Below are 13,271 nucleotides of genomic sequence, written 5' to 3'. Positions count from 1 at the left end.
GGTCGGTGCGGTTTTTCGCTGTGGCGCGTTGGAACTGTTGATCAATGAGTCTAGCGCCATATCCTGTTCTTATGAGGGCATCTTTCAGCGTCTGGAGGTGTCTGTTGCGATCTTATTTGTTCTTATTGTGCGGTCTTATTTAATGCATGGACTAATTATTCTCGTTGTAATAATAATTGTCTGTTGCCTGATTGTCGGATGTTTTAATGTCTGCTGTAAAGTCATGATGGCTCGGATTGTGGTCACCGAAGAAGGACATCTCATGGGAACAACCAAAGACACCGAGGAAGACGATGACAATGAAGGAAAGGGCGAGAAGGTGGAAGTCTACCTGTGAACGCATGACCTGTTGGTTACGGGTCAGGCAAATTAAAAGATACAAGATGGTTATCTGGCACAAAATGGACTGTGTGAAAAGACATTAAGATGTGCTGACTTAGGCACAGGCATTGCACAACGAGTTAAATCCTGTTAGTGTCTAATTACTACAGGAAATAAATCAGATCTTGAGGCCCAGATGATCACCTTAGCTTGAGATAAAGCAGAACCAAAACAATGAGTTTTGGTAACGAGATCAGTCGTTGATGGGGGGCATAAACGTATAACGATGTGATAACTGCTAATGTCCGTACTTGCCCACTATTTGAAAATGTATAAAAGCTCAGCTGCCATTTTAAAGTTGAGAAGGTGACTGCGTGCACTGCGGAGAGCCAAGCGCTGCTCCCAAAACTTTGTCTGATAAATTGCATGTTGAATCTTTAAATCTAACTCCGAGTGGTGATTTTCCCACAACAGGGTACAATTCCAAAGATGTTTTATTTAATTATCTCAAGGGAGGTTTATGCCTTTGCAGTTTTCCTGATAAGTTCACGTCGGCCTTTGGAGGGCAGCTGTGGTATTTCTGAACTGCATCCAGGAACAACAAAGACCAGAATTTTCCATTTTCTTGAGATCTGTATAAATAGAGGCTTGAGCTATGTATTCGTACACAGCCCGTATTATACCCAAACAGATTGATTGGCAGCAGAGCTGTGTTGGAAAAGGACTCGTTGATGGAAGACCTAACCCCACAGCCCTTTGTGTTGATATGTGCATGTTCCTTGGCATTACAAACTGAATTCCCAAGTGTTACTATATACATGCTGCATGTGAAAATATCAAACTTTCATGTGTTCAGAGACAACCCAAAATGTTTTACAGCCAATGTAATACTTCTGAATTGCAACCACTGTTGTAGTGTAGGAAACACGGCAGTTTTCATACAGCAAGGTCCCACAGTGATGTGATGATGACCCCAGAGAATCTGTTTATTATGCTTTTTGAGATGTAAATATTGCCAAGGGCACTGAAGAGAAATATCCTGCTCTTCTTCCAAATAATGTAATTGGAGATTACCATATTCTGAGAGACAGTGTAGCATTCTCTCAGCACTGGCAGCAAGTCTCTGCGTGAGAATTCAACCCATGACCGATGGACACAGAGACAAGAACCACAGCTGACACACTGCGCCAAAGTATTAGCTGAAAAACAGTTCCAATCATCTTTTAGCTGTTCTTTTACACAATCAAAGTGCAAACTCAGCAGCACAGCATGATAAACACATCAAACGCATTGCTGAGCAGATGCTGCACCTGCCACAGTGGAACCTGTAGATACTAAAACAAATCTCCAAAGGACAGCAGGAACTATCTGATGCAATTTTGATGAAATGAAAACAGGCAAAAAGTGACATCATTACTCCTGGTGACCCAAGGTCAAGTAGAATCATTTGTACTCAGGGACTAGCTGAGTTGCTCCTAAAGAGAGCTAGTATAAATCAGTCTGAATGGCCTCCTTCTGTACTGTAACTATCCTATGATTCAATACTACTTCTGGGTCCAAAGACATCACTGTGACTATAAACATACTTGTGTAGTGTAACATGAGGTGCAACGCATTACCAACAAACAAAAGGGCAGAAAGGGGCTAGCAAATGAGTGCTCCAATATGGGGAAACAAAGGGAAAGGGGTCAATGTCTGCAAAAAATTAAACCTCTAATTTTAACCCTGCTGTTTAGGTAGAGAGCAGGTAACAGATGTTTTTCCACAAAGAGCGAGCAAGAGATCAGAAATCACTGGACTATTATCATACAGGCACAAGATGAAGATTGGCAGATACCTGAGAACAGTTTGTTCACCCAGCATTTCTCTGGGAGGTCTGCACCGTGCACTGAGAATGTTCGAGAATAGCACCTCATTCAGGGAGTCACACCTAATCCATGAGCAGACTATAGTGAGAGGCAGTCCGATCACGCTCTATGAACAGTGCAAGTTAACTCCCTAATCCTGTCCTGAAACACTAAGCTTGCTTCCACCTCCTTACAGCAAGTAGTAGCCCCTGACTCAATGCCCTCATGAGGTCAGGTCCTCTTGTATTTTCACTCAGAGAACTAGCCTCTATCTGAATATGTTCAGCGTCAGACTTAGACTTGTCCCTGTACCCTTGTAAAATTTATGTTCTGGCAGTGGAGCTAGCTGCTGTCTTTGACTCCACTATTGCCTCAGAGAAACAAGCACAGATAACAGTTCAGACAGTTCAACTCCACCCACTAGTGGTGAATGGAAGCTGCACAATACTGCAATAGAAACCTTCTTAAACAGTGAATGGGGCAGCCAATCAGCAACAAGCCACAAACAGGCCCTGCCCATCCCTGCGAGCCTCCCATCCACTCCAGTTTAAATAGACATTGAGAGAGATCAATTATACACAGGCTGTGGGGCAGCACGGAGCTTTCTGCTTCATCACGAGCCTACAGCAGAAAGTTATGCATTGCCGTGTGCTGAGGTGCATCTATCGGCATTAAAGGATTTGTCCAGAAAAAAACAAGTAACTGAAGCAGTGGCACCAGGGGACAAGAAGCTTTGCTCATTCACTTTGTGTTGATGACCTGTGTAACTTCATCTGCTTAGAGTTTACAAGAAAGAGAGTTTAACACTCTTGATAACATTGTGCATTGATGAGAAGTCCTGAGTTATCAGCAACACCAACTCTACCGAGGGGAACGACAGCCACTATGCTGAAGGAAAATCTTAGCTGTAAGTACTTTCATTAAAGACAAGTACTGCAGGCAAGTAACCTGTGTGAATTAATTCTGGGACATTATGCCATCAGCTGTAATGCCTCTGACTAAACTTGCCTGAAAACAGCAGCCCTGCAGTATGTGGTTTTTTGCGCCGTTCAGAGTTCATGGTTAAATGTTAAGATTGCTGAGAAATGAAAGTGACTGTTTAACTCCTCAGCAAACTTCACTGCAGTGTCTGCGAGTGGAGCACCGGGATTAGACCATGAGTATTTCTGGAACGCTAACGCTGGTCCTGTGGTTACTGGTGGCAGAGTTGCTTTTATCAGAGTCATTCACAAAGAGAGCAGGAGACAGCCTCCACGTTTGTCCTGCAGTGTGCATCTGCGCCTCGGATCTGCTGAGCTGTGTCAGTCGGAGCCTGTCCCTGGTGCCTCCTGGACTCCCCACCACTGCAACTAGCCTGGACCTCAGTCACAACAACCTGCACCAGCTGCAGGATAACTGGCTGGCACAGTTACCCCGTCTGGGTACACTCAGAGTTAGCCATAATCGCATCCGCCACATTTCTGCAGGGGCCTTCCACAATGCCTCCCAGCTCATGCACTTGGACCTGTCCTCCAATAGGCTGCACTCAGTGGAGAATCACTTCTTCCAAGAGCTGACCAACCTGCAAGAGCTGCTGCTTTACAACAATCAGATAGCACGAGTAGACAGTGCAGCCCTGCTCAGACTCAGCAATGTACAGAAGATATACCTCAGCTGGAACCTGCTGACTGATTTCCCATTCAATGCCTTACAGGAGGGCAGTCTGCCTCAACTCAAGATAATGGATATCTCCTCCAACAGGCTGTCTTCTATCCCCATTGACATGGTGACTGCATTGCCTCAGACAATTAAAAATGGCCTCTACATGCACAACAATCCTTTCATGTGCGACTGTACTCTGTACAGAATGTTCCTGCACTGGGAGAAGAGTGGGTTTAATTCTGTTCATGACTTCCGAGAGGAGCACACCTGCCTGGCCCACAGACAACCCAAGGCCACACTACGCTTTCTGAAGTACCGCCACATGTTTGAAAACTGTACTTCAGCTTACGGCCTGATCGGAATGGTAGATGCTAGCTTCATGGGGGTGGTTGGGGAATCACTCCTGATCAGCTGCAACACCAGCTTGCAGGACGAGCAGACAACCTATCTGTGGATTTCACCAAGCAAGGAGTTGATCACATACACCAAGAGTGCCAATGAAACATTCAAACACTACTCTAATGGAAGCTTGGAGATCCGCAAGGCTCAAAAAGAGCATTCTGGTGTCTACACATGCATGGCAACCAACAAGCGACTGATGCGTAATGAATCCCGTGAGGTCAATGTGACAGTGCATTATGAAAAGTATGACGCGGAGGGCTTCAACACTGGACTCACCACGCTCCTTGGCTGTGTGGTGAGTCTGGTCTTGGTGCTTATGTATTTGTACCTGACTCCATGCCGCTGCTGGTGTCGGCCAGCACAAACTCCCTCCCTGCCAAATGAGTGCAGTGCCCAGTCTTCCATCCTGACCGCCACCCCACCCTGCAATGATGACACTGGCCGTAAGGTCAGCAGTGGCAAACACGTGGTGTTCCTGGAGCCGGTAAAGGACTGCCAGAATGGCAAAATTCGGCTCGCCGTCAGCGAGGAGTTCCCAGAGATCAAAAACCCCAAAATCCTACAGCTGAAGTCTGACTCAGATTCTACCAGCTCCATCTTTTCAGACACTTCAATTACGCACTAGGTTCATCAGGTGAAAGGGCATCCAGTGCTTCAAGTTAGAAAACTTGTCCAAACACAACAAATGTGTTCCTGAGTAATCCATCATACTGACCGAGAGCCAATGACCCAGTGAGAGCAATGGAGGGATGTTTTGCACTCAGTCTTTACATCAAAGCCAGAACGTACTGTTGTCAGATTACAAGTAATTCTGCTCCACGGGCCATTTAGTGGAAAATCAATACCCTACATTGGGGAAGTGCAGGTATCTGCACTGTGTTAATTATAGCTCTTTGCACGCATCACACATAGTTTGGATTTTCCCTTTCACCCTGATGCCTTGCATTCGCATAGACTTTTTCCCAGGAAATCACAGGAGCAGCAATAGGTAAAGACATGGATGGGTGAGGATGGGAGTGGACCATGGGTTATTAACCTGCCTCTAAACTGGCAAGTGGTTTGAAGAATATGCATTCTACTTCGAATATATTGTGTCCTTGGTACATATGTACAATATTGTATCTTAACAAAACACTATCAGATGCATTTCATGTTCGCCGCAATGATGTAATCTTTATTGGGATCAGATTTATAATAAATGATTCTGTTCATTTCTAACCCAGTATATCTTATGTGCCGAGTGCATAGGCATAAAACAGTGAGGGGAGGGAGTTACTGAATCCCTTATTTTGCTACAGAAACTTTAACTAAAAATTATTTACTTACTTCTTTAAAACTAAATGTTACAGCAACTAGAATCTGCTCCTGTTCTAGAGTCATAGAGGTTTACAGCATGGAAACAGGCCCCTCGGCCCAACATGTCCATGCCGTCCTTTTGTTTTGAAACTCCGAAGCTAACCCCAATTGCCTGCATTTGGCCCGTATCCCTCTCTACCCATCGTACCCATGTAACTATCTAAATGCTTTTTAAAAGATAAAATGGTACCCGTCTCTACTACTACCTCTGGCAGCTTGTTCCAGACACTCACCACCCTCTGTGTGAAAACAATTGCCCCTCTGGACACTTTTGTATCTCTCCCCTCTCACCTTAAACCTATGCCCTCTAGTTTTAGACTCCCCTACCTTTGAGAAAAGATATCGACTATCTAGCTGATCTATGCCCCTCATTATTTTATAGACCTCTATAAGGGTCTATAAGGTCACCCCTCAGCCTCCTACGCTCCAGAGAAAAAAGTCCCAGTCTATTCAGCCTCTCCTTATAATTCAAACAATCAAGTCCCGGTAGCATCCTAGTAAATCTTTTCTGCACCCTTTCTAGTTTAATAATATCCTTTCTATAATAGGGTGACCAGAATTGCACACAGTATTCCAAGTGTGGCCTTACCAATGTCTTGTACAACTTCAACAAGACGTCCCAACTCCTGTATTCAATGTTCTGACCGATGAAACCAAGCATGCCGAATGCCTTCTTCACCACTCTGTCCACCTGTGACTCCACTTTCAAGGAGCTATGAACATGTACCGTTAGATCTCTTTGTTCTGTAACTCGCCCCTACCATTAACTGAGTAAGTTCAATCTACCAAAATGCATCACCTCGCATTTGTCTAAATTAAACTCCATAAACTTGAAACTGTTACATGATATGGTTAAAGAGAAGCAATGAGAGACACAAGAAGGGACAGAGTTTAACATTAGTTGTGCATCAACACATAAGGTCATTGCAGGGAATAGTAACTGAATAGTAATAATAGAAATTAAAGGTTCTTTATCTGAATGCAAAAAGTATAGTAATAAGATAGATGAACTAGTGGCATACATAGAGGTAAATGGTTTATATTTGAATGTTATTTCAGAGATATAGTTGCAAGGGGGTCAAGGTTAGGAAATAAATATTCCAGGGTACACAATATTTCGGAAAGACAGAATTGCAAAGGAAGAGTGGTAGCCCAGATAATAAAGGATGACTTGAGGGACATTAGTGAGAAAGGATCTGGCCTCAGAAGATCATGAAGTAGAATCAGTGTGGGTGGAAATTAAGAACAACAAGAGTCAGAAAACGCTGGTGGGAGTAGTTTATAGGCCCCCTAATAGCAGTTATACCATTGAACAAGGAATTATTGCAGCTTGTAACAAAAGAAATGTAACAATTGTGCGGGACTTTAATCTTCATATAGACAGGGACAATCACAGTGCAAGGGTAGTCTAGAAGATGTGTCTATACGTTGTGGAATTGACGAGAGCTAAAGCTATCTTAGATCTGGTATTGTGTAAAGAAACAATGTTAATCATGTCAGAGTAAAACATCCACTGGGAAAAGGTGATCATAATACTATTGAATTGCATGTTAAGTTTGAAAGTGGCATACTCCAATCACAAACAAGAATCTTAAACTTAAACAAAGCCAATTACAACAAATGATGGAAGAGCTGCCTAAGGCTGATTGGGTAAACAGGCTTGAAGGTACGGTGGTAAAAACAGTGGGAAACATTTAAAGAAACAATTTTAAAATGTTCAACCAAAATACATTCCAATGAATTACAAAACTCAGCAAGAAAGATCCATCTGTGACTTACTCAGGAAATTAATGATAGTATTAGATTAAAAGATGCTTAGAGTTGCAAAGAACAGCTGCAAGTGTGAGGATTGGGATTGTTTCAGAAACTAGCAAAGGGCCATCAAAAGTTGACAAAAAGGTACAAATTAGTAAACTAGCCACAATTATCAAAGCTTTTATAAATATATAAAAAGGAAGAGAGTAGCAAAAGTAAACTCTGATCCCATAGAAGCAGAGACAGGAGAAATGATGAAAATGAGGAAATGGCAGAGGCATTGAACAAATATTTTGTTTATCAGCACAACAGAAGACAAAAGTTGCTTACCAGAAAAAGATGGCAAAAAGAGTGAAGAAATTAAGGTAACCAATACCAGCAGACAAAGTATACTGGAGAAACTAAAGGGACTAAAATCCAACAACTCCATGGGACTCAATGTCCTACACCCTTGAGTTCTAAAGGAGATAGCTGCAGGGATAGCAGATGCTAGAGCTATGATCTTCAAAACTTCCTTAGATTTGGCAACGGCCCCAATGGATTGGAAGTTGGCAAATATAAGTCTGTTTCTCAAGGAAGGGGCGACAGCAAAAACAGGGAACTCCAGGACAGTTAGCCTACCATCAGTCATTGGGAAAACGTTGGAATCTATTATTATGCAAGTCTTTACAATCCACTTAGAAAAGCACAGTACACCTAGAACAAGACAACATGGTTTCACAAAAGGGAAATCCTGTTCGACAAATTTATGAAGCGTTTTTGAGGATTTAATAGAGTAGATAAAGGGGAATCAGTGAAATACACCTGGATATCCAAAAGGTTGTCACAAATAAGATTAACAGGAAAGGTAAGGGCTTATGGAGTTGGATAATATCCCTAAACTCAAAGAGACATCCACTGTGGCACCGTTATTTCCATTTTCTACTACATTATTTGCCGTGTGTGTGTGTGTGTGTGTGTGTGTGTGTGTGTGTGTGAGTGAGAGAGCGCGCGCGCGCGAGTGTGTGCAGGAGAAAATGACAGGGAGTGAGAGAGAAGTAGAGGGAGATTACTGCCCTATAAATGCAACATTCCTATTTATAGTTCTTGAAAGAGGGCCTTGGGATTTGCAACGCTGGTTGACAAGAAAGACTGATGCGAGGAAATCAGAATCCCAGATGATGTGGAGTTTGGTCTAAACACATTCAGATTTCCAGCAAAAAGCACTATTTCACTTTCTAGTGTTCAATGGGTGAAGTTTTCTGTTCCATCCTATTCACCTTTCCTCCCCCTCCATTGATTCCTGAATGTTCTGCTTGTAGAATGTTTTCAGATTTAAATTTAGCAAGAGGCAACTCAAAGAAACAAAGTGTTGCAGTTGTTTGTACAAGCCGATTTCCACTATTGAATATTTCCATCAGATAATGACAGGCTGCTGTCAAGAGATTGTAATCAGCAACAATGACCCAAAAAGTCTGCCCAAAGGCATGCCACTGACATTTACGAGATGGATTAACAGGCATATCCACCCATCACTTTCAGAGCATTGCATGCTCATCAGATCCCCCTGATGCTGTGCACTTTATAATATAAACAGAAGAACAAAAACATAAGGACTAGGAGCAGTAGTAGGCCATTCAGCTCCTCAAGCCTGCTCCTGCATTTAATTATCACAGCTGATCTCATCTCGGTCTCGTCTTCACCTTCCTGCCCATTCCCCATAACCTTTCGTCCATCTACTAATTAAAAACCTATCGCTCTCCTTACATGTGTTTCGTGTTTCGGTGTCCGCTGCACTCTGGGGTAGAGAATTCCACAGATTCATGACTGAATGCAGTAATTCCTCTTCATTTCCGTTTTAAATCTGGCACCTCTTAGCCTAAAACTATGGCTATTACATTCAGGAACTGCCCCACAGAAACTTTAACAGACTACACAGTGCACTGTAGAACAGATGTCATCGTCAGACTTAACTTAATTAAGACAGTAAAAATGAAAATGTTCACAGTACTCAAACTACATTCACACTGGTATCCAGTGTCATCAATCCTCTTCAACCTTTTCCCAAGGACTCTTTACATCTCATTTCCTCACTACATTCATACATACAGCCTGGTCATATTAATATCCATTGTGACTTTGTACAGGTCATATCCTGCTCATAATTATGTCCATTGCAAACCAAAATGATTAATTTACTGGATAGGGTGGATCTATGCAACACAAAATCATTCAGAATACCTACAGTGCAGAAGGAGACCATTCGCCCATCACCTTTGCACTGACCCTCTGAAAGGGCAATTTACCCCCTATTCCCGTAACCCCAGGCATTTACCATGGCCAATCCCCTAACCTCAGAGTCATAGAGGTTTACAGCATGGAAACAGGCCCTTCGGCCCAACCTGTCCATGCCACCCTTTGTTTTAAAGCCCGAAGCTAATCCCAATTGCCCGCATTTGGCCCATATCCCTCTATACACATCTTACCCATGTAACTTTCTAAATGCTTTTAAAAAGACAAAATTGTACCCGCCTCTACTATTACCTCTGGCAGCTTGTTCCAGACACTCACCACCCTGTGTGTGAAAACAATTGCCCCTCTGGACACTTTTGTATCTCTCCCCTCTCGCCTTAAACCTATGCCCTCTAGTTTTAGACTCCCCTACCTTTGGGAACAGATATTGACCTTATCTATGCCCCTCATTATTTTATAGACCTCTATAAGGTCACCCCTCAGCCTCCCACGCTCCAGAGAAAAAAGTCCCAGTCTATCCAGCCTCTCCTTATAACTCAAACCATCAAGTCCCGGTAGCATCCTAGTAAATCTTTTCTGCACCCTTTCTAGTTTAATAATATCCTTTCTCTAATACGGTGACCAGAACTGCACACAGTATTCCAAGTCTTGTATAACTTCAACAAGACGTCCCAACTCCTGTATTCAATGTTCTGACTGACGAAACCAAGCATGCCGAATGCCTTCTTCACCACTCTGTCCACCTGTGACTCCATTTTCAAGGAGCTATGAACATGTACCCCATGATCTCTTTGTTCTGTAACTCTCCCCAACGCCCTACCATTAACTGAGTAAGTCCTGCCCTGGTTCAATCTACCAAAATGCATCACCTCGCATTTATCTAAATTAAACTCCATCTGCCACTCGTCAGCCCACTGGCCCAATTGATAAATCTTTGGACTGTGGGAGGAAACAGGAGCATCCGGAGGCAACCCACTCAATTCCTGGTCTCCCGTTATTATTCCCTTGGAACACAGTATTGCCCTCTTTTTAGGTCAAACCAAATAAACAAACTCAGATTAAGTCAGGACAAAGTAAAAGGGGCAGCTCCCCAAAAAGGAGGGGGAACAGCCCGAACAGAAATCAAAGTACAAAGGAAACTTAAAAACATCAAATTAAAATGTGATTATTGGGGTCGATAATGCACCCCAACCCCTGCGGTGCCCAGCGGGCACATATGATGCCCCTGCTGATCACTCTAGTTACACTTAAACTGAGCGTTACACCCTATTTGATTACATTAAAAGCAGTGAACCAAGATAGCTCACTGTCCAATTACGCTATCATAGAGTGTGACCCTGTGCAGCTCATTGTTTAGAACAAAGAAAATTACAGCACAGGAACAGGCCCTTCGGCCCTCCAAGCCTGCCCTGCACCGACATGCTACCTGACTGAATTAAAACTCCCTACCCTTTTGGGGACCATATCCCTCTATTTCCATCTATTCATGTATTTGTCAAGACGCCCCTGAAAAGTCACTATCGTATCTGCTTCCACTACCTCCCTCGGCAGCGAATTCCAGGCACCCACCACCCTGTGTGTAAAAAACTTGCCTCGTACATCTCCTTTGAACCTTGCCCCTTTCACTTTAAAACTATGCTCCCTGGTAATCGACTCTCCCACCCTGGGAAAAAGCTTCTGACTATCCATTCTGTCCATGCCCCTCATAATCTTGTTGACTTCTATCAGGTTGCCCCTCAACCTCCGTCGTTCCAGTGAGAACAAACCAAGTTTCTCCAACCTCTCCTCATAGCTAATATCAGGCAACATCCTGGTAAATCTTTTTTGTACCCTTTCCAAAGCCTCCACATACTTCTGGTAGTATGGCGACCAGAATTGAACACTATATTCCAAGTGCAGACTAACTAAGGTTCTATAAAGCTGCAACATGACTTGCCAATTTTTAAACTCAATACCCCGGCCAATGAAGGCAAGCATGCAGTATGCCTTCTTGACTACCTTCTCCACCCGAGTTGCCACTTTCAGTGACCTGTGTACCTGTACACCCAGATTCCTCTACCTATCAATACTCTTAAGAGTTCTGCCACTTACTGTATATTTCCCATCTGTATTTGACCTTCCAAAATGCATTACCTCTCATTTTTTCGGATAAAATTCCATCTGCCATCTCTCCGCCCAAGTCTCCAACCGATCTATAACTTGCTGTATCCTCTGACGGTCCTCATCGCTATCTGCAATTCCACCAACCTTTGTGTCATCCGCAAACTTACTAATCAAACCGGTTACATTTTCCTCCAAATCATTTATAAATATTTGGAAACAGCAAAGGTCCCAGCACTGATCCCTGAGGAACGCCACTTGTCACAGCCCTCCATTCAGAAACGCACCCTTCAACTGCTACCCTCTGTCTTCTATGACTGAGTCAGTTCTGCATCCATCTTGTCAGCTCACCACTGATCCCATGCAACTTCACCTTCTGCACCAGTCTGCCATGAGGGACCTTGTCAAAGGCCTTACTGAAGTTCAAGTAGACAACATCCACTGACCTACCCTCCTCAGCTTCGTCACTTCCTCGAAAAACCCGATCAAGTTAGTGAGACACGAATGCCCCTTTATAAAACCACGTTGCCTCTCGCTAATACGTCCACGTATTTCCAAGTGGGAGTAAATCCTGTCTCGAAGAATCCTCTCCAATAATTTCCCTACCACTGATGTAAGACTCACTGGCCTGTAATTACTTGGATTATCCTTGCTTAAATAAAGGAACAACACTGGCTATTCCCCAACCCTCTGAGACCATCCCTGTCAGAAATCTCACAACACCAGGTTAAAGTCCAACAGGTTTATTTGGTAGCAAAAGCCACTAGCTTTCGGAGCGCTCGCTGCTCCTTCGTCAGGTGAGTGGGAGTTCTGTTCACAAACAGGGCATATAAAGACACAAACTCAATTTACAAAATAATGGTTGGAATGCGAGTCTTTACAGGTAATCAAGTCTTAAAGGTACAGACAATGTGAGTGGAGGGAGGGTTAAGCACAGGTTAAAGAGATATGTATTGTCTCCAGCCAGGACAGTTAGTGAGATTTTGTAAGCCCAGGCAAGTCGTGGGGGTTGCAGATAGTGTGACATGAATCCAAGATCCCAGTTGAGGCCGTCCTCATGTGAGCGGAACTTGGCCATCAGTTTCTGCTCAGCGACTCTGCGCCGTCGTCTGTCGTGAAGGCCGCCTTGGAGAACGCTTACCTGAAGATCAGAGGCCGAATGCCCGTGACCGCTGAAGTGTTCCCCAACAGGAAGAGAACAATTTTGCCTGGTGATTGTCGAGCGGTGTTCATTCATCCATTGTCGTAGCGTCTGCATGGTCTCCCCAATGTACCATGCCTCGGGACATCCTTTCCTGCAGCGTATCAGGTAGACAACGTTGGCCGAGTTGCAAGACTATGTACCGTGTACCTGGTGGATGGTGTTCTCACGTGAGATGATGGCATCCATGTCGATGATCTGGCACGTCTTGCAGAGGTTGCTGTGGCAGGGTTGTGTGGTGTCATGGTCACTGTTCTCCTGAAGGCTGGGTAGTTTGCTGCGGACAAAGGTCTGTTTGAGGTTGTGCGGTTGTTTGAAGGCAAGAAGTGGGGGTGTGGGGATGGCCTTGGTGAGATGTTCGTCTTCATCAATGACATGTTGAAGGCTCCGGGGAAGATGTTGTAGCTTCTCTGCTC

General features: G+C 43.9%; 2 protein-coding genes across 5 annotated transcripts in view; one reads left to right on the top strand and one right to left on the bottom strand.

Annotated features, from left to right (window-relative positions):
• rnf123 (ring finger protein 123) overlaps window positions 1-13,271 on the bottom strand; it is a 406,183-nt gene that overhangs the window by 87,155 nt on the left and 305,757 nt on the right. The gene's annotated exons all lie outside the window — the stretch shown is intronic.
• Window positions 3,325-4,836, top strand: amigo3 (adhesion molecule with Ig-like domain 3). Its single transcript, XM_078209333.1, has one exon. It carries the CDS (start codon window positions 3,325-3,327, stop codon window positions 4,834-4,836), a length of 1,512 nt encoding a protein of 503 aa, XP_078065459.1.

The sequence above is a fragment of the Mustelus asterias genome, chromosome 3, assembly GCF_964213995.1.
Source record: "Mustelus asterias chromosome 3, sMusAst1.hap1.1, whole genome shotgun sequence".
Taxonomy (NCBI): domain Eukaryota; kingdom Metazoa; phylum Chordata; class Chondrichthyes; order Carcharhiniformes; family Triakidae; genus Mustelus; species Mustelus asterias.
Note: the sequence above shows the minus strand (reverse complement) of the source record. Positions and strands in the feature narration are given on the sequence as shown.

What these genes read in the sequence shown, in the direction of transcription:
- amigo3 (XM_078209333.1), top strand. Translation starts at nt 3,325, where the DNA reads ATGAGTATTTCTGGAACGCTAACGCTGGTCCTGTGGTTACTGGTGGCA.